Here is a 24,345-nt window from a genome sequence, read left to right as displayed (position 1 = left end):
CTCTGCTTCATTCACTACAAAATGAATTCTCTCTTCTAAGTGAATTATTCCTAAGAATTTTTTATAGTCTACAATTTGGCTTTTACTACTTGTTGGGTAATAAAAAGGTATAGATTCAATGCTTAACCATTTTGTTTAGTGAACTGTGGATTCATTAAATCCAGACCATGCTTTATAAATGTGAGCATGACAATAAAGTGGAAATTTACATATATTAGTCAACCATCAGCCTTCACACAAACCACATCTTATCTTTCCCAATTCTTGTGTTAACACCTCTGTATAGAACTCTTTTCTGCCATTTAATTTCATTACCCTGAAGATGTACTTCAGGGTACAAACTACACACTTCCTCTGTAGTTCAATAAACCATGCAGGAGATTTTACAAACAGCATTCTTTTGAGTCCCTCACAGGTGTGTCATAATAAGGGTAAGTATAGCGAACATTTACAAAGCATCAATAGTAAATTACAAAAGGAAGTAATTCTGAATTGTGACGAGTTAACAAAATCTAAAGAATCTTTTACAGGTGCCCTTTGGTCAATTCTATTTGTAACATTATTTCAAGACTTTAATTTTGTTATCGATTTATTACCTGAATGGTTGCTCTTGGTGCAAAAAGAATGCAGAAGTCATCATTTTCCGTGGGCACGCCCGTCACCGCATCACTAATCAAGTGGTGGGTGAATGAGGCGTAAGTGGGGCCAGGCTCCTGGGACACGTTTCCACTCTCATCAGGAAACAGGAAGAGGTCTGAACAACATGGTTCCTGAACTTGAGACTTTTCATCAGAAACACCTAGGGGAAAAGATTACAACAGTCAATTTCAGCACATTTTGGAACATCAGTAATAACAACATTTATTAAACACTTTAGTCATCTGTCAGTTATGCATTATGTCAGAGCTCTCACCCATAGTATCTCATTAATTTCTTACAATAACCTTCTGACTACTAATAAGAAGACTAATAATAATCGAAGTTTCCTAAGAAAACAGCAAACGATGGACTCATAAAGTCACAGACATCACCTCTAAGTTATTCAGTGTCAGAGAAGTTCAGGAATTTGGCAGCAGGTAGTTAGTGTTGACTGCAGTCCTACTTTGGCCAGAATTGTGTATTGAATAATGTCCTGTAGGTGGCGTTCTGGAAGAAACTCCTTGGACAATATAGCAAGGGGAAGGGAAATAGTTGCACCCAATAATGCCTCATCTACAACTACGGGAAATCTCTACTTGGGGTCGGGGGTGGGGGTGGGGGGGTAGAACAGTTACTGAGCATGTTTTCAGCCAGGGAATGATTCTGAGCAATAAAAAGACTCCTTGGGGCACTGGATACACAAACAGGACACAGATCAGCTGTCTCAATATAAAGACAAAAAGTTGCATGTGTGCAAAAATCTGCATGTGGGGAATTTCCTGGTGGTCCAGTGGTTGAGACTGCTTCCCCTGCAGGGGGTACAGGCTGGGAAACTAGGATCCAGCGTGCTGCAGAGGTGCAGACAAAAAATAAAATAAATAATAAATATGAATGTGAACACTTATTTTTATACATTTATATAACATATTAGACTCATTAATTCTTTCCCCATTCATTCATTCAAACCAAACCCTGTGATATGGACTAAAGACACTAAGATGAATAAGGTGACATCTTAGCCTCACAAGGCTCACAAACTAGACTTTAAATTCTTCTGTGGCAGCATGTTGAACCCATTCATCGTTCTAAGTGCCCAGCACCCAGTACAGAATCTTGGGTAATGAAGCTGCTCAATAAATATTCATTAAATGTACTTTCCAGCATAAGTAGGTTAGCTGCAAACATTTATTACAAATAATGCCTAGTACATAGGGGGCTAAAAATTCTCATTTGCTTCCTTAGCTCTGATTTATTCTAAATTAGAACGAAAGTAACATTGAATGTGAGACTTTTATCACACTATGAAATAATTTTTTTAAATTAAGATTTCACAACATGTAGAAATAAGAATGTTCATCTAATTAGAAAAAAATGTTTTCTATATAAATACTTCAAAAATATTTAGACACTTCCACTTAGCTTTCAGAGTTCTCTGTCTGGCACCTCCCAATTATCTAATGTCGTTATCTAATTCTTTTCAATAAGAAGGGAACTTTTGCTACAGTATTAATAGCCTGAGTTAATAGATCATTAAGACTCACACATGCCTATCTGCGATTCTGTCGGCATTAATGACCTTGCTAAAATTATCTTCTCTCTCCCTCTACACACCTAAGTCCTATCTACTTTTTAAAAGCCAACTCATCTCACTTTCACAGTCTAAAGAAAGGATTCCAAATTTTTTCCAAACTGATTATAGAATATATACTACCTTCTGAAGTGTTTTCTTCTATCATTTCTCAATCATTCTAAGTACTAGCATCAGTCTGGTTTAGTGCCAGTTTGTTTTACTAAACTATAAGCTACCAGAAACATAAGCTTTATCTTGCAATTTATCTGTCTCCCCTATAAAAATCTGTTGTTGTTGTTGTTTAGTTGCTCAGTCGTGTCCGACTCTTTGTGACCCCATGGACTGTAGCCCACCAGGCTCCTCTGTCTGTGGGATTTCCCAGGCAAGAATACTGGCTGTAAGCTGCCATTTCCTCCTGCAGGGGACCTTCCCCACCCAGGCAGCAAACCCACATCTCCTGCATTGGCAGGCAGATTCCTTACTGCTAAGCCACCAGGGAAGCCTCTAGCCAGTATTATTTATTTACTAGACACTCAGTAAACACAAACTGACTGACTAATAAATACCCACCAAAACTCAGACTTGTCTTTTTAGTTACTTATTGAGGAATCTGTAAGAATGCAAACAATGTCAGCTTCAACTACAACATTGCAGCTCTCAGGGAAAAAGTCCTGGGTCTGTCTCACCATTAGACTGTGGTTTTACAGATGAAACTGCTTCTTGCATGTCAATCTCCTCCATAGCATCACTCATCAAATCTCGTAATATTTGTTGATCTGCTTCAGGAAGTACTGGACCACGTGAGGATGACCGACCAACAGAATCTACCTACAGCCAAAAACTCTAATTAGAAACAATTGAAAATGCTCTAAACAGCACACTACTTGACACTTACTTTGTCCTGGAAATAGACCACATTTTATACAAACATCAGGAACATATTCATTTTTCTATATTCTACTCAGCAGCCTGTTACATTTTTATTTTAAGTCTTTCGTATCATCGTTTTCACCCCAACGACTGCTGGCAAATAGAAGTAAGTGTGTTATCATCTCAATGCTGGCACAGTTTAACTGAATCTTGAAGAGGTAATAGATTAGAAGAGAAGAAAGGTGAAAAACACTGCACTGAAGCAGGGGGAGAAGGGGTCTCTCTGTAGAGTCTGATCTTCAAACCTGACTGCTGCCATGACCTTCAGCTTTGAGGCAAAGCCACTGCAGGGCCAAGTCTCATTTCTTGGAACAAACATATACCTAAAGACAGTAGGGGTAATATATGAGAGGGGAGATCTACTAAATGGTGGTTCATGGGGTTCAATTCCAGCACCAATGCTTAACAATTTATGTTAACGAACTATGGATTCATTAAATCCAAATCATGCATTTAAAATGTCAGTGTGACTCTAAAATGGAAAGATTTCATTTGAAAGGGATAATTTAAAATAATTTCTAATAAATGGTAGATTAACTTCTATGCAGTGTACACCATACGAAATGCCGGGCTGGATGAAGCACTAGCTGGAATCAAGATTGCAGGGAGATATATCAATATCCTCAGAAATGCAGATGATACCATGAAATTAAAAGATGCTTACTCCTTGGAAGGAAAGTTATGACCAACCTAGACAGCAAATTAAAAAGCAGAGACATTGCTTTGCCAACAAAGGTCCATCTAGGCAAGGCTATGGTTTTCCCAGTAGTCATGTATGGATGTGAGAGTTGGACGGTGAAGAAAGCTGAGTGCCGAAGAATTGATGCTTTAGAAGTGTGGTGTTGGAGAAGACTCTTCAGAGTCCCTTGGACTGCAAGGAGATCCAACCAGTTCGTCCTAAAGATCAGTCCTGGGTGTTATTGGAAGGACTGATGTTGAAGCTGAAACTCCAATACTTTGGCCACCTCATATGAAGAGTTGACTCATTGGAAAAGACCCTGATGCTGGGAAGGACTGAGGGCAGGAGGAGAAGGGGACGACAGAGGATGAGTTGGCTGGATGGCATCACCAACTCAGTGGACATGGGTTTGGGTGAACTCCAAGAGTTGGTGATGGACAGGGAGGCCTGGCGTGCTGCGATTCATGGGGTTGCAAAGACTTGGACACGACTGAGCAACTGAACTGAACTGAACTGACCACCCTTATGGCAGAAAGCAAAGAAGAACTAAAGACCCTCTTGATGAAGGTGAAAGATAAGAATGAAAAAGCTGGCTTAAAACTCAACATTCAAAAAATGAAGATCAGGGCATCCAGTCCCATCACCTCCTGGCAAACAGATGGGGAAACAGTAAAAGACTTTATTTTCTTGAGTTCCAGAAATCACTGCAGATGATGACTGCAGCCGTGAAATTAAAAGATGCTTGCTCCTTGGAAGAAAAGCTATGACAAACCTCAACAGCATATTAAAAAGCAGAGACATTATTTTGCTGACAAATGTCCGTAGAGTCAAACCTATGGTTTTTCTAGTAGTGATGTGTGGGTGTGACAGCTGAACCATAAAGAAAGGTGAGCATCAAAGAATTGATGCTTTTGAATTGTGGGGCTGGAGAACTCTTGAGAATCCCTTGGACAGCAAAGATATCAAACCAGTCAATCCTCAAGGGAATCAACCCTGAATATTCACTGGAAGGACTGATGCTGAAGCTGAAGCTCCAATACTTTGGCCACCTGACGCAAAGAACTGACTCATTGGAAAAGACCCTGATGCTGGGAAAGACTGAAGGTGGGAGAAGGAGACGACAGAGGATGAGATGGTTGGATGGCATCACTGACTCAACGGACATGAGTCTGAGCAAACTCCAGGAGATGGTGAAGGGAAGCCTGGCGTGCTGCATCCATAAGGCTGCAAAGAGTCGGACATGAATGAACAACTGAACAACAGCAAGACTGGAGACTATTTTTCAAAAGAGAAGAACCAGTAGAGAGAGTATGTCATAAATCACTTTATTATCAACAAGACAATAGAAGGACAAGGAAACAAAAACAAAAGTGTAATCTAAATGAGGAGTAAGATCAGCCTGAAGGAAAGATAACACATGGCCTTGTCAGATCGTTAGTGGAGGACCTATTGATCTAAGGGGGTTGAGAATTCTGTTCACAGAAGACGCCATGAAGAAGAATGAAAACACTGAAAAACAGAAAATGCTAAACAAACTGGACACTGTTCAACCTGGATGTAAGAGGGCAGAGAAGTGACATCTGGGGGCACAGGAAAGCACTGAACTGGGAATGGAAATACCTGCATGTTGTGGCTGTGTCTGCTCTTAATTAGGGTTGCTGCTGCTAAGTCGCTTCAGTCGTGTCCGACTCTGTGCGACCCCATAGACAGCAGCCCACCAGGCTCCGCCGTCCCTGGGATTCTCCAGGCAAGAACAATGGAGTGGGTTGCCATTTCCTTTTCCAATGCATGAAAGTGAAAAGTGAAAGTGAAGTCGCTCAGTCGTCTCCGACTCCTAGCGACCCCATGGACTGCAGCCCACCAGGCTCCTCCATCCATGGGATTCTCCAGGTAAGAGTACTGGAGTGGGATGCCATTGCCTTCTCCGTTAATTAGGGTAAATTCCCTAAATTCTCTGGGTCTTAACTTATTAATCTACAAAATAGAGATAATAACCTTTAACCTCTCGACCGTGCTGGGTAAGAGGAAATCACATTGAGGAAGTATACTCAAAATTGGATCCTTTCAAATATGAAAGATAATATCATATAAATGAGTCTTCTGGTAATAATACTAATTCCTGCCATCTACCTTCTCATAGCATTTTTACATACAACTTGCATGTAATAGGCTCTCACATGATGATAAATGTTTTCTTTCTTCTCTGAGGACATACAAAAATAAGTTAAGTCTGGGAAAACGTATGCTGGTTGAGAAGATCAACGTTCTGAAATCAAGAGCATCAAACAGCAAAACCGTTTTCCCAAAAGGCCCATGGAATCACCTTTCTACCCGTCGCCTTGAAACTAAGGAACAGACAGATGATTTTTCAGTTTCCTTTTTACCCTACAACTGCCAAGAAGACCTCGCTAATGTCCTCGTGCCACTCATCTGGATGGAATGGGGCGGGGGTGAGTGATTTCTAAAGAATAAGGTTGGTGGCTGTACCTTCACCTTTCTTTGAGGAGCTCCTGGCTTCACGTCCGCCTTGTTAGTGGCATGCAAGTCCCCATAGCTTGCAATGTATTGAATTAGATTCATTAGTGCAGCACAAGAGTCTGAGCACGTTCTAATATGGACAACGTCACTTGAACAGTGCAATTCAAAGTGCGGTTCAGTCTGGACAGGACAGAGGGAAAAAAGGATAAGAATGTTTACCAAAACAAGAGAAAAAACATTTTTGCATAGGTTTACATTAAATATTATAATTTGTTTTGCCACAGGAAATATGTATTTATAATAACTCAATCTTAATTTTAAAATATCTTATCTATTTCTGACCAAAATTAGGCAAGTGGGGAAAAGTTCAGTATGTTTTTAGCCTCTTCTATAAAACAAAAATACTCAAGTAAAAATATTCATTTATTTTAATAACTTACTTGCTCTCCATCGGAATCAGACTTCACTGCAGTTATGGTTAATTCCAAAAGTCCCATATCCATCACACGAACATAATCTAAAAAATTTTTAATTAATAAAATATCTGAGTATAACTTTTAAAAAATGTTTATCTAACAAACACCTAATAAAACTAGCATTTCTTTAAAATTCGTGGCAGGCAGTACTACAAATACTTATAATGGAAATATAGCTTCAACCTACAAAAATCCTATAGTTCTCTTTTAGTTAGAAACAAAATTTGCCTTATATTAATTAAGTATATATAATTTGATGCATTTTATCAATGTTATTGATATTACAAACTGGTATTACAATATTCAAACTGATAAGACCCTTCAGTTCAGTTCAGTTGCTCGGTCGTGTCCGACTCTTTGTGACCCCGTGGACTGCAGCACGCCAGGCCTCCCTGTCCATCACCAACTCTCAGAGTCTACTCAAACTTATGTCCATTGAGTCGGTGATGCCATCCAACCATCTCATCCTCTGTTGTCCCCTTCTCCTCCCACCTTCAATCTTTCCCATCATCAGGGTCTTTTCAAATGAGTCAGTTCCTCGCATAGGGTGGCCAAAGTACTGGAGTTTCAGCTTCAGCATCAGCCCTTCCAAATGAACATTCAGGAATGATTTCCTTTAGGATGGACTGGTTGGATCTCCTTGCAGTCCAAGGGACTCTCAAGAGTCTTCTCCAACACCACAGTTCAAAAGCATCAATTCTTTGGCACTCAGCTTTCTTTATAGTCCAACTCTCACATCCATACATGACCACTGGGAAAACCATACCCTTGACTAGATGGACTTTTGTTGGCAAAGTAATGTCTCTGCTTTTTAATATGCTATCTAGGTTGGTCATAACTTTCCTTCCAATGAGTAAGCGTCTTTTAATTTCATGGCATTATTTCAGAGTTAAAATATTTAAAAAATATTGAGATACAAAAAATAAAAGTGCATTCATCTATCCTAGACACTGTTTTTTTTAACTCTTACCTCTATTCAAATTTATAGTAACAGTATTACACTTGTCAGACAGGTGTAAAGCAGCTTCATCCAAAATTATTCTGGGGGTAAAAAAAAGATAAAATCAAGACCTGAAAAACTAACCTCAAACGTATGCTGCACGATCACTTAGTTGTACCATTCTATCTCATGTAAACATTACCAAAGTCATATGAAGATTCTAACTTATCAATGCCATCGAACATTTTCTTTAAAACTCGCTGTTTATGAGTAACAAATATTTAAATGGTGTGACTGAGATTAAACATCTGCTCAAATTAATTCTAAATTTTTAGCAGTTTTAATAGATGCCCAAATCACAAAGTTTAAATTAGAAAAATAAAGTGCATCAAGTATTATAAGAAGTTTATATATAAATGTTTTAAAAAGTAAAGTAACAATCTCAAGAGTTAATTTTCACCCTAAAAAATGAAAGATAGTAACTAACTGAAGAGATGGGAAGGATCAACTGAGAAAGAAAAATGGACAACTTAGATAAAGGAACATGACTAATAGTAAAAGAATGTTGCTTTTAACAAACAATTGAGACCTTAATTAAAGGGTTTAAATCTCTATTAGTATGTTCTGAACAGCTGCATTCAGTAGACAGTGAGGTTCACATGGTACCTGAGAGTAGAAGATGATTTATCCAAGGCGACACTGCTCGAAACGCTGAATGTTTCAACAGTAAGAAGAGATCGGATTGGCAAATAAAGAGGCCTAATATGACACAGAAACAAGAGAACATTAGTCTCTCACAACAAAAGAAACCTCCTTTAAAGAGCATTTTGAACCTCAACTCTACTGAATAATATATATTTTTTTCAAAACTTAGTACGTATCTTAGAGAATAAAACTTTATTTTGCTCCACTTATGAACTCACCTATAATCAAGTGCACAGCTCCAGAGATGAACATGAAAGGTTGTAAATGAAGTTGGAGGACTGTATCCCAGAACAGGTTCATCAGCAATATTCAAGAAGTATAAAATCTATAATCACAAAAATATAAAATGCCCTGCTTTAGAAGAAAAAAAGAGTTTTGATATGATATCCTTAATACCAACATGAAATAAAATAGCTTATAAAAAAATCATTTAGTGAAAAATCATAATGTTAAAAGAAAAAGAATCATCATTTGAAGGAATTTGCTTCAAAAAGTATTTTCAAAACTAGGATTTGAAATGAAGAGATTCATCTAACAATCACACTGCTATAAAGATCTTGGAAAAATCATATCCTATGAAACTAACAAAAGTATGTATAATCTACCATCAACATGATTTTGCTTGGAATAATTTTAAAAACAAAACAAATTTTCCTAAAGTCTGTTTAAAACTCTCCTTCTGGTTTTCTATAAACCCACTGTTGGGAGAAGTTCCTTTCCCTTTAATTTATACCCAGCTCAGTCTGAAAACCAGTCCTCTCACCACAATTTACCCCCTTCTATATTTCTATCTAAATAAAAAGGTTAGGCTGAATCTCTCTCTTACCAACAGCCATCAGGCTAAACATCTCTCTACCCCCTCTCTATATACACTTTATGTTTCAGGATGTTTCTGAAAGCATTTAAGTTTAAAACAACTTATTTTCCAAGAGCAAAGAAAAGGTTTCTCTTTCTAAGAAAAATGAACAAGAATTACATAGTGTACAGTTTTTATTCTCATGTAAAGAAGAGTGACTTTTACCCAAAGTTTCCTCTGAAAAAATATAACTAACCAAATACAGTTATTACATTGGAAATTTATTACATAAATCCTTATAAATGCCTCAATGTATGTTGTTGGCCTAGGGAATAATTCTGAAACTATGGTACTTGAATTTATGGTTATTAAAAAAGAAAAAAAGAATACATAGTTATAAGTGTAAGTCAACACATCATTTATTTTCCTCTATGACAGGCACTCTATTGGTCTCTTCCCTTTAATGACAAAAGATAACTCTGTCTTTGAGATGTTTAAGAACCAAACATTAAGGTAAGAAATCAATTACATTCTGGGGTGGTGATAATGTCCTATTTTCTAACATAAGAGGCAGTGTTTATAGAGGAGTATTTACTTCATGAAAATTCAATGAGCACTGAACATTTATGATTTGTGAACTCTTCAGTATGTGCAGTACATACTAACAGAGTAAAAAATAAATCAATCCATACATCCCAGCTCTCTTACCTGCTCATGCCAGCTAAGCCCAGAAGGAAGCATTCTATGCTGGAGAGTGGCTCCTTTTAGCCCTACAGCAATGAGAAACTCCTATACAGAACAACACAAAAAGGTATATTTATCACCTACATGACCTTCTAGTTCAAAGCTTGAAAAGTTTTCCTAAGAAAACAAATATCTTGTAATCATTTTTATTAGCTAGTAATTGAATCAGCTGAGAGCTGAAGAATTGATGCTTTTGAACTGTGATGTTGGAGAAGACTCTTGAGAGTCCCTTGGACTGCAAGGAGATTAAACCAGTCCATCCTAAACGAAATCAGTCCTGAATGTTCACTGGAAGGACTGATGCTGAAGCTGAGGCTCCAATACTCTGACCGCTTGATGTGAAGAACTGACTCAGTGGAACAGACCCTGATGCTGGGAAAGATCGAGGGCAGGAGCAGAAGGGGATGACAGAGGAAGAGATGGTTGGATGGCATCACTGACTCGATGGACATGAGTTTGAGCAAGCTCTGGAAGTTGGTGATGGACAGGTAAGCAAGGTGTGCTGTAGTCCATGAGGTCACAAAGAGTCCGACACGACTGAGCTTTAGACTAAACTGAAGTGAATCAAATCAGGAACAAGTACTTAATGGTAAAAAAGTATAAAATACACACCTTTGTATTGGACTCTGATTTATCACATACTATTTTAACTGCAACAGACAGCATGTTCAAAGTGTCTCCTCCAACACCATCTGAGTAAGGTCGACTGAGGCCATCTTCTTCAGAGGAATAAATAGTAGGTTCTAACCAATGCGGGCGGGTTGAACTAGGCAGTCGAGTTTCTGTAGAAGGAACTGCTCCATCCACTATGCCTATATCCACAATGAGGGGACAATGTGACAGAATGATTACATGAAATTAACTCACGAACTTCTGTAACCCAAACAAAAATCCATGTTCTTCCACTGAACATAACATACCCCAGGAGGCAAAATGACCAAGCACTAGCTTGGCATTAATAATTCATTCTTCTCTACTAATGTTGGAATAAGTGACTATTCAAGTTTAACAACAAAAAATTGAGATTTGAAATGTCAAGGAAGTTACATTTAAATAGGGAAATCTGGTAAACATTAAGAATGTGCAAGTATCCCACTTCTATTCATGAAGTAACACAAGGAATGCGGTGAAAGAATAGTATATTCTATATGTACTACCTAAAGGAAATACCACTTGAGGGAAAATAATCAACTGGTCAGTGTATAATAAGATATGGTATATCCATACAATGGGCTATTCCTTGGCAGTAAAAAGGAATGAAACACTGGCACATTTGGATTGACCTTGAAAACATCATGCCAAGAAGCCAATCACAAAAAAATCTTCTATTGGGGGGTTCCATTTACATAAACAGCCAGAATATGCAAATCCATAGAGACTGAGAATAAATGAGTGGTTTCTTAAGGCTGGCTTCCCAGGTGGCTCAGACAGTAAAGAATCTGCATGCAATTGAGGCAACGGAGGTTCCATCCCGGAGTTGCAAAGATCCCCCGGAGAAGGGAATGGCTGGAGAATCCCATTGACAGAGGGATTTCTTGCCTGGAGAATACCAGTGACAGAGGAGCCTGGAGGGCTACAGTTCACAGGGTCACAAAGAGTCATACATGACTGAGTGATTAACACTTCTTAAGGCTAGAGGGGATTGCAGGACTTCGGCGGTTTACAGCTGAAGGTTACAGACCTTCTTTTGGGGTTGATGAAAATGTTCTCTAGTTGACTATGATAATGGTTACACAACTCTATGAAATACTAAAAACCATTGAAATGTATGAAATGAAATGGGTGAATTACATGGAATGTGAATTATATCTCAATCAAGTCGTTGCAAAAAAAAGAACATAAAAGCCAACTTTAATTTACAATAATTATTACTTTGCCAGTGGAATAGAACACCCAATGGAAAATAGTTTCTAATATTGATTTCTATTCTCAGTAAATTTTCTTTATTAAGCAAGATATAAACATGTCTAACCAGAAGTGAACAAAACACATCTACTTCACACTTGTCCTACCTTTGTGGTAGAGACTGAAACTGCTACAATGAAGGCAAACATAGTGCTTGTCGTCAAAACCTTCATATTTTGTCACACAAAATAACGAACCACTGTTGAATTCTAACCAGAATTCACCATGCTTGTTTTCCAACAGATCTCCGTTATCTTGCTAATAAGAAGATCAGAAAACACAGAGAAGTCATTAGTTAAGTACAGAAAAGTAAGAAGGACCCTTGAGATGCTCCTTCTTGATTCAGGTCAGGAGGATCTCCCCACTGCGGCAAAGCTGTCTGGTTCCTGAACCATCCAACATGGTGGTATGAAAAATGCTATGTCAGGCCTCTTCGGCCAAATGTTCCCCTGTCCTGCATCCTCCTTTACAACAGGTAAATTACAAGAGTAAAACTGGCATGTTTTCCAAAAGAAGGTTCATATAACATTCATCTTTTGATCTGCCATGAAAGCCAAATCTCCAAAGCTGCTGTCATCATGGCACACCTCAGAAAACTGACTTTCATTAGTCACTGAAACAACCTCAAACCATCTCAATGACTGACTGAGTGTATCATGGTAGTTTTAAAATGAGATGCACTTGAAAAATCACTTTAGATTTGTAAATCCTTACCTTTACATCTGTAAACACTGCCATTAACCCATGATTAATACTCAGAAGAACTGAGAGAAAACTCTGGGAGTTCTTGCTCTGGGAGTCTAGCTTTTTTTTCCTACGAGAACGATAATTGGGATCAACAGTAGAAAAATACTGCAAAGTCTCCTCCTCAGATCCACTTTCCTCATCTATGAGAAATAAACGGCACAATTATAGCTGTTCTAACAGCTTATTAAAATAAAAGGGCATTCAAACTTGAACATTATCACAAGAATATTCATTTTCCCTGTTTATTTTTACAAAGAATCAGGTATGATAATAAAAATGTACCTTCTATGTTTTTCTCTAACACTGAACTTCAGACAGTATACACACTATCACTATAAATATAACAATTAATAACTTTATTAATAAACAGAAGTGGGAAAATACTATAAATCAGTAAACGATATAATAAAATATAGTTATAAATGGGAAACACCAAACAAACACTTTTAAATCCATCAATTTACTACTACTTTGTTACTGGTTACTACTTTGTTTACTGGTAAACCAGGCATTCTAATTCAGAAGAAATCTAAAATACATTACCATAGTGAACTGTAGATTTAAATGGACTAAAACTATCCTTGCTGAAGGTATTAATCAGCTGACTGGCTACTGAAAGCCCAATACCATATGAAATATTTTCAAATGTCTCTACTGGTGAAGGAGCTGTTGGTTCCCATAGCAGCAAATCATTAAAGATCCTATAAAGACAAAAGTTGAAAAATAAATACATAACTCCTACTTCAACTAAAGGCAAACCACAGGATATTCCTTTAAGAAGTTACATGAATAGCAATATTTCTAAAGGGTGAAATGAAATTTCTTTCAATGGAAAAATAATTGATATACTTTTCAGGGCAGTGAGAGAGGAAGCTGTACAGTTACATACCTAGTTAGCTATCTGCCTAGTTTCACCAGTGTTAATACAGATCAAATTACATACATCTAAACGCATTTAAAGGAGGTTTATTAAAAATAAAAACACATAAGTAACAAAAGGAAGACTGTTCATGTATATGAAAACACTCTGTAAACTACAGTCTCAATCCTGTGGGACAGCCAAGGGAGAATTATTCTCATTTTACACTTGAAGAAACTGCCTCATAACGGTTAAGTGACCTGCCCAAGGTCACAAAGCTAATTAGTGGGAGAACCGGGACCAGAGCCCAGATTATGTCCATCTCCCCGTTCAGTTCTTTTCCATTGCTCATGGTCTCTAGGGATATCTGCTTTTTCTTTCTTCAACAGAAAGCACAGCTTCACTGGGAAATTTGTATGAGGTGAAGAAGCATATAGAACAGGGACTAAAGAGAGGAAACCCTTCTAACTCACGGAACAGCCAAGTTAATACTGATAACTACTGGGGTGATACATGTCCAGCCAGGCTAATATCACATCCCACTTTCTGAAAGAGATAGTTGTCATTTCTCAGATATCCCCAGCCCCACCACTCACCTCCACGTTGTCATGAAAACCGAGACTTGACAATGCCCTCTACAAAGATTTTTGTTAGGCCTGGATCCATTGAGTACCCTTCACACGCATAAAGCAGTAGTCACTGCCCCTAGAATACTTTATTTTCTTGTTTTCCTTCCCTAGACTGTAGCCCCTCAGAGAGAGGGACTTGTGCCTTAGTCATCTTTACATGTGCCGAGCACGGTGGCCGTGACACAGGAGGCACTGAAGGTCTGATGGAAGGACCAGCGGATGACTCACATGGAAGGACTGCCAAAACCACAGGCTCATCGTAAAGCCTAGTGTGAATACCAATCAAGGTGACAAGCGATGACGCAACCCTGGCCCCCTCCTGTGAGAAGCCACTGGTCTAGGAACTTCCTGGGCCAACTCCTGAGCTTCTGAGGCCCTAGAAAGTATAAGACAGGACTGAGTACTGTCACTCTCTGTAAACTGTAATCCCCACCCAAAAGGTCTCTTTTTGGAAGCATCACTGGGTAAAGAACACCAGACACTCAGGGCAGAAGCATGTCTCATCTCAGACAGTGATGCCCACATCTGTTTGGTACTCATGTGGCTCGTCATCTCTTGGGCACATTACTCACAGGACAAAGAACCAAGAGTCTTAATCCAAATCTTAGTCTAAACTCCTATATGAAGAAATAGTGAAACTATAAAATGAAGAATTTTCTCAGGAAATTTTTCTTTACCTTGTTCCCTACAGCTATAGGTTAAAGAGAAATTATCACTTTAAATAAAACCTGGAGTTTGTAGTATGAGACCTGCAAACGTAAGTTTCATATGATTTTACTGTTTTCCTTGTTTACATTTTGATCTAAATACAGTCTTGATACCATTAATACATTAGATGATGTTTTAAATCAAGAAAGGAAACATTTAAGATATTTAGACATATCATTGTGATTTTGTGGCTATGAGCCTGAACATAATAAAGGCTCAGTAAATATCTGATTTAATAAACTAGGTAGAGAATTTTTTGTATTCTATTCTAAAGGACTTTTGACATAGGAGAAAAAAAAAATCTTTCTGTATCTAAGACTATGTTTCTAAGAAGAGTCAAAGCACTAAAGGAATGCACGCTCAGTCACTCAGTCATGTCCAACTCTACGACCTATGGACTGCAGCCCACCAGGCTCCTCTGTTCATGGGATTTTCCAGGCAAGAACACTGGAGAGGGTTGCTATTTTCTCCTTCAAGACTAAAGGAATAAGCCATTATTTTAAATGTATGCAGTAAAGGCAGAGTTGGATATAATTCCTGCTCAGAAAGATATTTTTAAATTTTATATATAATCAAGGGCATTACTGAGACATTTAGCAAAATGTTAATGGGGTCTGAGAGTTAGATGTTAATGTATAATATTGATTTTCTCATTCTGATGGCTGAACTATGGTTAGGTAGAAGAATGTACCTGTTTGTGAGAAATATACACTCAACTGCTCAAGGCTGAAGGGACAGCAAGTCGGCAACTTACTCTCAAATGGTTGAGGGGAAAAAAAACTCTTTATACTTGTGGGGGGCAACCTGACAACAAGCAGGATGTGCTTTGGGAACTGCCTTGTTAACTCAAGGGTTAAGTCCAGGGCAACCTGACAACAAACAGGATTGCTTTGGGAGCTGCCTTGTTAACTCAAGGGTCAAGTCCAGACATAGCTCTCTGTCCTGCCACCTCTTATTGTTTACTAAGGAAACTTCTTGCAGCCCCTGGAGCGCATCTGACGCAGGACAAATGGCTTTTATGACCTGAGTCCTGAGATACGACCTGAGTCCTGAGATACAGAATCATGAGATCTTAATTGATAGCTTTATGTTGCCTAGGTGATACCTGAGTCCTGAGATACAGAATCGTAAGATAATCATGGGATCTTGATTGATAGCTTTATGTTACTTAGGTGATTTTTGGTGCATGTTACTTAGGTGACTTTTGATGATTGTGTTGTATAAGAATTTCCTGGTACAAGGGTATAAAATTCTGTGTGTAAAAATAAACAAGCATCACTGGCATTACAGGTTGCAGTGATCCTCTCAACCCCCGCTGTGTCTGTGTCTGTGTCTGTGTCTCGCTGTGTCTGTGTCTGTTTCTTTCTCAGCCGAGGAATCCCGCGTTTGTGCCTACGTTGACTCGTCGGCTGGTCCCGACAATACTGTACCTGCAACATTCCTACAAGTTTGAGAATGTCTGAAAATTTTTAAAATAAAAAAATGTAAATACAAAGCCAAATAAAGGACAAAGAATTCATACTCTGAGAAACTGAGATATGTGATTTCTATGATCCAGAGTGTGGGAACACTGCAGTATTTACACAATCCTAGGGGCCTAGGAGACAGAGAAGTGAGCAGAGTAAGAGAGAACAGAAGCTCTCTTAAGCAACCCTACCTAACCAGCTCCCCAGATGAACAGGTGATCTCCAGTTCCCCGATTTACCACCCCCACCTGCCAGGTCCCCTAGATGCTACCTGTCTACTGCTGGTGGACGACTCCCCAGCACACCTAAGAACTTCTGCTTCCAGAGCTGTACCGTACGCTTCGTCTAGTCACCAATGACTGTACTCCTTGTGTAGTCACCTTGGGTCCATCACGTTTGGCCCCAGATCCGCTCATACCAGCTATATGCAATTGTAAGCAGTTTAATTCAATACTGTGCTAACTGATGACTTCTAAGTATATAGAATGAAAAGGAAAACATCTTAAAAACCTGAAAGGATTCTGCACTCAGACTGGCTTGAAACTATTTTTTCATTCTACTTTGAAGAAATTGAAACTGATAGCTATAGCCAAAGCCTTGGATCTACATCAAGCAACAAAATTCTAACCAGTGGCTCATAATCAAAAAAGGTCTGGGCCTGTATTTTAAAAAGAAGTGGTAAATGAACAATTATTTGTAAATGCAATGTTTCAGGTGTGTATTACAATTTTGATGTCCCAATTTAACCTGCTCAATCAATGCAGAAGGAGAAGGAAATGGATGAAGGCCTCTGACCTCTGGGCTGGACCTTGCACTATTTGTTCCATTTAGCTCAGTCTTAGCCTTGCACATTAGTTAGTTTGGTAGACATTCCTCAGCCATAAAAGAAGGAGAGTGATCTAGAGATCAGTGGTTTCCAAACTTTAGATCATGTATAAATCCAAATCCTATTTGGCACTAAGTAAATCTACAGCGGGCTTCCCTGGTAGCACAATGGTAGAGAATCCACCTGCCAACGCAGGAGACACAAGAGATGCAGGTTTGATCCCTGGATTAGGAAGATTCACTGCAGGAGGAAACAGCAACCCACTCCAGTATTCTTGCCTGGGAAATCCCATGCACAAAGGAGCCTGGCAGGCTACAGTCCATGGGGTCACAAAGAGTTGAACACAACTGAGTGATTGAGTACACATACACGCAAATCTAGAACAGAAACAACAGTCTGCAGTTTGTGAAGATTAACAAAAATCTGGATAATTTATTTACATGTGGGAAGCTGCAATAACAGACACTAAGGACATCTTTTTTCCTAGAAACCCACATGGCCACTTTTCAGCTATGCCAGAGTGGATGGGAATGACAACAATAATAGAGGACTACTGAGTATTTACTCTTTGCCAGGCACTGTTCTCAGAATTTTCCAAACGTTATACCATTTAATGCTCCAAACCACCCTCTGAGGCCTGTACAAGTATCACTGCCATTTTATAGGTGAGGAAACGGAGCTCATGGGGACTAGGTAAACAGTCCAAGATCTTCATCTATGATCTTTCTACTCCAGAAGGCCATTTATTTCAACATATTTGCTTGGTATATATGTTTAAGGGTGTTTAAATATGGTAAATTTAAGTTTTTATACACAAGTTATAAGTTAAGAGTTGCTAATTCTAACAAGATGTGTGTGCTTTTCTTTTAAACTCCGAGGAGGGACACTCCTTGTACAAAGACTCTAGGACTCTGATTCTACACCAGTGTCTCTTGGCCCTCTATCCAAGTATCTCCCAACTCTTTTCACGTCACTGTCAGTTCAGTTCAGTCGCTCAAGTCATGTCCGACTCTTTGTGAGCCCGTGGACTGCAGCACCCCAGCCTTCCCGGTCCATCATCAACTCCCGGAGCTTGCTCAAACTCATGTCCATCGAGTCGGTGATGCCATCCAACCATCTCATCCTCTGTCATCCCCTTCTCCTCCTGCCTTCAATCTTTCCCAGCACCAGGGTCTTTTCCAATGAGTCAGTTCTTTGAGTCAGGTGGCCAAAGTATTGGAGCTTGCGTTTCAGCATCAATCCTTTCAGTGAATATTCAGGACTGATTTCCTTTAGTATTGACTGGTTTGATCTCCCTGCAGTCCAAGGGACTGGTTAGAATTAGAAGCTCTAACTTATAACTTGTGTATAAAAACTTAATTTTACCATATTTAAATACCCTTAAACATATATACCAAACAAGCATGTTGAAATAAATGGCCTTCTAGAGTAGAAAGATCATAGACCCTGAAGAGTTTGGATAATTTACCTAGTCCCCGTGAGCTCCGTTTCCTCACCTATAAAATGGCAGTGATACTTGTACCGGCCTCAGCGCGTTGTCGTATCACTGTACACAGAGGCATTTTCTCAGTACTCCGTGGTTAGGGGACTGAGGGCAACCAGACAACCTAGGGTGGAGAGAATAAATACTTCACACACAAGAAACCCTGTTACCAGATGCACTGGTTAGGAAACTCTACTGTGACAATAGCCCACCATAACAGTAATGGTTCTATAATGAACACCATACAAAGTACACTGAAAGAGTCAACAATATTAAAACAGGAAAAGAAAAGAGGAAAGAGGGAAAACAGGGAGGTAGGGTGGTAGAGAAGCAGTGAGGCAGGAAAGTTGAATCCCAAAGATTTAAGTAAACATGTTTAAACTCACCTATTATAAAGCTTCTCATAAAAGCTTTTATTAGGTAGTGTTACATGAATATTGGGTAACGTAAGTTCCAGCACATAGCGAGAATTGCTGATTGCTTTATTCTGAAACTCTGTCATTTCTACAGGGTCTCCTGGCATCACCATCTAGAACATAACAGTTTAGTGCAAAGAAAAAAAAAAAAAAGCATCAAATAACCATTTTATATTTAAAAGAGTAATAGTATCTGCTTATCCTACCCATATGATGTGGTATGTGAGCAAATAAATAAGCGTGTAACTTTTAACCAAGGGGGAGAAAAAAAACATACATTATTCAATTTTGGAGCTAAAAATCTAGCAAAAACCATATACAAAGTATTTTTTAAAAGATAAAGCAATAAAACCATGGCTATCTGACAGACAGTAGATCCATTGTTGCTCGCTCACACTTTTACTCTACCTGTTCGTTCTCAAACATCACTCTACGGGAAGAGAAGGGAGATGGGGCTGGTCTTCTCAGATCACAGACATCCTTCAGGGAATGAGCGCCCCCCTCCTCTTCCTCCTGATAGTGGCCATCACTTTCCTCTTCCTCCTCAGCCGCTATTCTCTCCAAAATGGAATGCATGGCTGGTGGGTTCACTTTCAGTACAATTCTGACAGCAAAGAGGATTTTAAAAAGCAAGATCTAAGTGTAAACTGCAAAACTAACTTGTATACAACTAAGTCCACTGATTAAATCATTAATGACAAGCATAAAGTCTGATTAAGTCGAACATAACCCACTCCTGTAAACTTAAAACTGGAATTGATGAAATAAGCAAATAAAAGAAAGGCATTAACATTTTATACTTGGATAACTGGAAACACTCATTTTTTGAGAATAAAGGGATATTCAAAATTTCATTAACAACGTTTATCACCAAAGGGGTGAGGAGGTGGGGGAGAGATAAATGAAGAATTTAGGATTAGCAGATACACACTACTATATATAAAACAGATAAACATCAAGCTCCTACTTATAGCAAGGGCAACTATATTCAATATAATAAATTGTAATGGAAAAGAATATGAAAAAGAATATGTGTGTGTGTGTGTATAACTGAATCACTTTGCTGTACACCAGAAATCAACACAATATTGTAAATCAACTGTAAATCAATAAATTTTTTAAAAATTTCATTAACAACTAGCACATTTACTTTAGAATTCTATTTATTATCATTAAACCAAATCCTATATGCTGGCTGTTCAGCTATCATGGAAAACTCGCATACCTAAGAAACCTCATATTATATAAACTGCTCAAATGGAAAAAGGAGAGATTGGTTGGGAAGTATTCCTAGAACTGCAACAACAAGAGTAATCTTCCCCTTTAAGAATTTCAGTAATAAAAGGCTAGTGTTTTGGGGGGTGTTTTGTATTCTAGCTACAAACCCCAAATATCAGGAGCTAACAGTTTTGAAGACAGGCGCTTCTGTCCAGAGGAACGCCAGTCCTTTCCTAACCACTGCGGCACGTCACTAGCACAAGGCCCTGTGGCCTCCTTTTCACACCGGCCTGCGCCCCGAGGCACGGCTCTCACACAAAACAGCTCTGCTGCATCTACAACAGTTCCTTTGTTTTTCCTAAGAAGGTGGTGCCAGTTGCTACTAGTAACAAATTAAAACAACTGTTTCCTAATTTACAGATATCCTAATGTGAACTGTGCTTTCAAATTACCTAACTGAAGTAGATTCATTTATGATGAAAACTCCTGCTCGCTATCAGCCATGCGCTGACATGTCTGTCCTAGGAGTCTGACAGGTCTGATACACAGGGGCTGGGGGTGTAGAAGGCGGCAGGTAGAAAAACGGCACAGGAACGATCATAATTGCCTGTTTTTGGCTGCACCATGTGGCTTGTGGGATCTTCAGTTCCCCGACCAGGAACTGAGTCTGCATCTCCTGCAGTGGAAGTGCAGAGTCCTAACCACGGGACTGCCAGGTGAGTCCCAAAATCACCGCAATTTTTTACTCATAGACTCAGTTTTCTTTATTCATATACTCAGTTTTCAGTATAATAAAGGATCTTTCCTGCTGCTGCATTCCTGCTAAGTCAACTCAGCCATGTCTGTCTCTCTTCAACCCCGTGAACTATAGCCCGCCAGGCTCTTCTGTTCATGGGTTTCTCCAGGCAAGAATACTGGAGTGAGTTGCCGTGTCCTCCTCCAGGGGATCTTCCCGACCCAGGGATCGGACCTGCGCCTCCTGAAGCCCCTGCATGGCAGGTGGAGTCTTCACCGCTGAGCCACTGGGGGAGCCCACTATTAGGCTAATTTAATTTTAAAAAATCATTTCTCCTGCCTAAGAAATCCTGAAGCAGTAGTTCTCTAAATCCAACTGCACACTGGAATCACCAGATACACTTTTTTTCACTGAAGTATAGTTGATTTATAATGTTGTGTTAATTTCTGCTGTACATCAAAGCGATTCAGTTATACATGTACATACAATCTTTTTGTATATTCTTTCCATTATAGTTTATCATAGGATATCGAACGTAGTTCCCTGTGCTATGCAGTAGGACCTTGTTGTTGACCCATTCTGTATATAACAGAATCTGCTAACCCCAAACTCCCACCCCATTCTGCCCCTGTTCCCCTCCCCTCGACAACCACAAGGCTGTTCTCTGTGAGTCTATCCCCATATCCTAGATAAGTTCATCTGGGTCATATTTTAGATGCCACATGTAAGTGATACTATATGATCAGTCCTGGGAGTTCACTGGAAGGACTGATGTTGAAGCTAAAATTCTAATACTTTGGCTACCTGATGCAAAGAGTTGACTCATTGGAAAAGACCTTGATGCTGGGAGGGATTGGGGGTGGGAGGAGAAGGGGACGACAGAGGATGAGATGGTTGGATGGCATCACCAACTCAATGGACATGAGTTTGGGTAAACTCCAGGAGTTGGTGATGGACAGGGAGGCCTGGCGTGCTGCAGTCCATGGGGTCACAAAGAGTCGGACATGACTGAGCGACTGAGCTGAACTGAACTGATATGTCTTTCTCTTTCTGACTTACTTCCCCTTAGTATCTTAATCTCTGGTTCCATCCATGTTGCTGCAAAGGGCATCATTTCATTCTTTTTTATTGAGTAGTATTCGATGATATACAGGTGGCACATTTTTTTTAATCCATTCATCTGTCTGCACATTGAGGGTGTTTCCATGTGTTGGCTATTTTTAATAGTATTGCTATGAACATATCACTTGGTATAATTTTTAAACTCTACTGATACACAGGCTCTATCTCAGGATCTCAAGGTGGGGCCCAAGAATCAGTGTTTTGAAAAAGCTCCCCAGATATGAAAACACTTTCCTAAAACAACTGCTGACTACAAAATTCATCTGACAATTAACCAAATGGTGCTGTATACTTTCTCTTCTACTAAAGCCCTTTGTAAAAATGAACTATTTTTAGAATGGCTAATGATTCTTTTTTCCATCTAATTAGGCTAGGTAACCTGAGGCCAGAGAACATACTATGCATGTCCATCTCTGTCAGTTATCTCACAGTCACCTCTGATGAAGTAGAACTCACTACATATTTTTAATTTTTCCATTTTCCTCTGGGTTCTCTCATCAAGGCTGGATACTTTCAGCTTAAATTTATAGCCAAAATGTCAGTCAAAAAAGCTATAGTAATTTATTTTTAAAAGGGACGTCTCATTAAATGTATGTGTCATATACACTGGCTTACTCACCGCGGCCAGTCAAAGTCATCTGATGACGCTGTATCTCCATCTCCTCCACTAGCCACATGGAAAAACTTAATAGATGGCTCTCCTTTATCTTCCTGGAATGACCCTAATAAAACAAGACTGATTAATGGAACTCTATTTCTTCTCCCACATTAAGAGAAAAGATACTTGCCTCCCTAGATGAGCACAGATCCTCTAAATCAGGGACATGGTGCAGCATTAAGTTCAACAACATTTACTCATTTGTTTCTGCTGCACATGTACATACGAGGAGACAGGATGAGCAGATAAACTAAAGATGCTGTATTCTGTACAAACTCAAATTCTTATGCACCAATGGGTAACCAATGGTATAAGGTGCATAATCATAACATATTAAATATAGTAATTGCCACTTACTGAGTGCCACTTATGATCATTCTACATAAAAGTCTATGCCATTAACCTAGGAATGCAGAGATAATAACTACATTTCTAAATGTCTATTTTGATAAGCCCTGTTTAAGAATTACCTCTTCACAATAACCTCATATATGCTTGTTCATTCCATTTTACAAAGAATTACTTTCCACCAGAACAATGAGTGTCTTATCACTAAAAGATAAGGGAAGATTCTAGATACCCCTTAAAGGTCTTTTCCTGAGATGATAACTAGCAACAGTCAATTTTAAATACCTCTAAAGAGACGTAAAACTCAGACAGAACAAGGGAAGGAAAACTTCTGCCTACAGAGAAGGAGGTGAGCAGAACAGAGGCGGGTAAGGTAGCAGGAGGCTGTCGTGGCGGAAGCTGAGAGAGGTCGGGGGTGGCAGACATGGGGTGGGGGGGCAGAGGACAGACTGTTTAGGAACCACAGAATATGTCAGGATCTTCCAGAGACTTGGGTCACTCCAAGTCCATATATTGTCTTCATTAGCTGACAAAAGCAAAGTAATACGGGAAAACTTAGAACAGATTACACAAAGAAAACTCACTGGAGATTAGTATGATGGTTCAAAGTTCAAGTTCTAGAATGAGACTTGGGTTTGAATCTTCACTCTGCCATTTACTACACTGACCTTGGGAGGTACCTCTTAAGAAATCAGCAGATTCTTCACATATGATAAAAATACTTGGAAATAACAAGCCTACTGTAACTATGATGATTAAAGGAAACAAGATCAGGTGTGTGCAATGTTCAGCACACAGCAAATATAGAGTGGCACTCAAAAAATTTTGACTACTATTAACCCTACAACAAGTGAGTGGTAGGCGGTACTGGAAGGTAGGCTACTGGAACAACTAAGCCCGAGCACCATAGCTACTGAGCCCATGTGCTGCAGCTACGGAAGCGCACGCACCTGGAGTCTGTGCCTCACAACGAGAGGAGCAATCACAGTGAGAAGCCTGTGCACCACAGCTAGAGAGGAGCCCCTGCCCATCACAACTAGAGAAAAGCTCATGCAGCAATGAAGACCCAGCACAGCCAAAAATAGATAGATCTTTTTTAAAAGTAAGCTAAAGCACTATTATTCATAAAGTGAATAAATTCTCACGCACTGTAGTTTCTTTTAAAAAACTGACCTATATCACATTTGTATATAATAATAGAAAAAAGTTGTTACTCTTGTTTTCTAACATATGTCCTTTAATTTTATTATATTTAGGGGCTGTCATA

At 39.1% G+C, this 24,345-nt stretch overlaps 1 protein-coding gene across 3 annotated transcripts in view; it reads right to left on the bottom strand.

The window, feature by feature from the left end:
* The window catches only part of ATG2B (autophagy related 2B), a 73,720-nt gene that overhangs the window by 19,509 nt on the left and 29,866 nt on the right, over positions 1 to 24,345 (bottom strand). For 2 of the 3 annotated variants that reach the window (XM_081550477.1, XM_081550478.1), the window contains exons 16-30: positions 22,692 to 22,794; positions 19,405 to 19,600; positions 18,967 to 19,109; positions 13,153 to 13,310; positions 12,577 to 12,749; positions 11,970 to 12,120; positions 10,570 to 10,769; positions 9,922 to 10,002; positions 8,636 to 8,742; positions 8,379 to 8,471; positions 7,743 to 7,813; positions 6,737 to 6,813; positions 6,306 to 6,476; positions 2,896 to 3,037; positions 597 to 799 (exon numbers count right to left, since the gene is read on the bottom strand). In XM_081550477.1, the coding sequence (XP_081406603.1) occupies positions 597 to 799; positions 2,896 to 3,037; positions 6,306 to 6,476; positions 6,737 to 6,813; positions 7,743 to 7,813; positions 8,379 to 8,471; positions 8,636 to 8,742; positions 9,922 to 10,002; positions 10,570 to 10,769; positions 11,970 to 12,120; positions 12,577 to 12,749; positions 13,153 to 13,310; positions 18,967 to 19,109; positions 19,405 to 19,600; positions 22,692 to 22,794 (2,069 nt within the window). The remainder of the gene's footprint in view (positions 1 to 596; positions 800 to 2,895; positions 3,038 to 6,305; positions 6,477 to 6,736; positions 6,814 to 7,742; positions 7,814 to 8,378; positions 8,472 to 8,635; positions 8,743 to 9,921; positions 10,003 to 10,569; positions 10,770 to 11,969; positions 12,121 to 12,576; positions 12,750 to 13,152; positions 13,311 to 18,966; positions 19,110 to 19,404; positions 19,601 to 22,691; positions 22,795 to 24,345) is intronic. The other variant, XM_081550479.1, reaches the window with a different exon arrangement.

Source organism: Giraffa tippelskirchi, chromosome 12, assembly GCF_054371585.1.
Source record: "Giraffa tippelskirchi isolate mGirTip1 chromosome 12, T2T-mGirTip1v1.2.pri, whole genome shotgun sequence".
Classification (NCBI taxonomy): Eukaryota; Metazoa; Chordata; class Mammalia; order Artiodactyla; family Giraffidae; genus Giraffa; species Giraffa tippelskirchi.
This window is presented reverse-complemented; position numbering and strand designations above follow the sequence as displayed.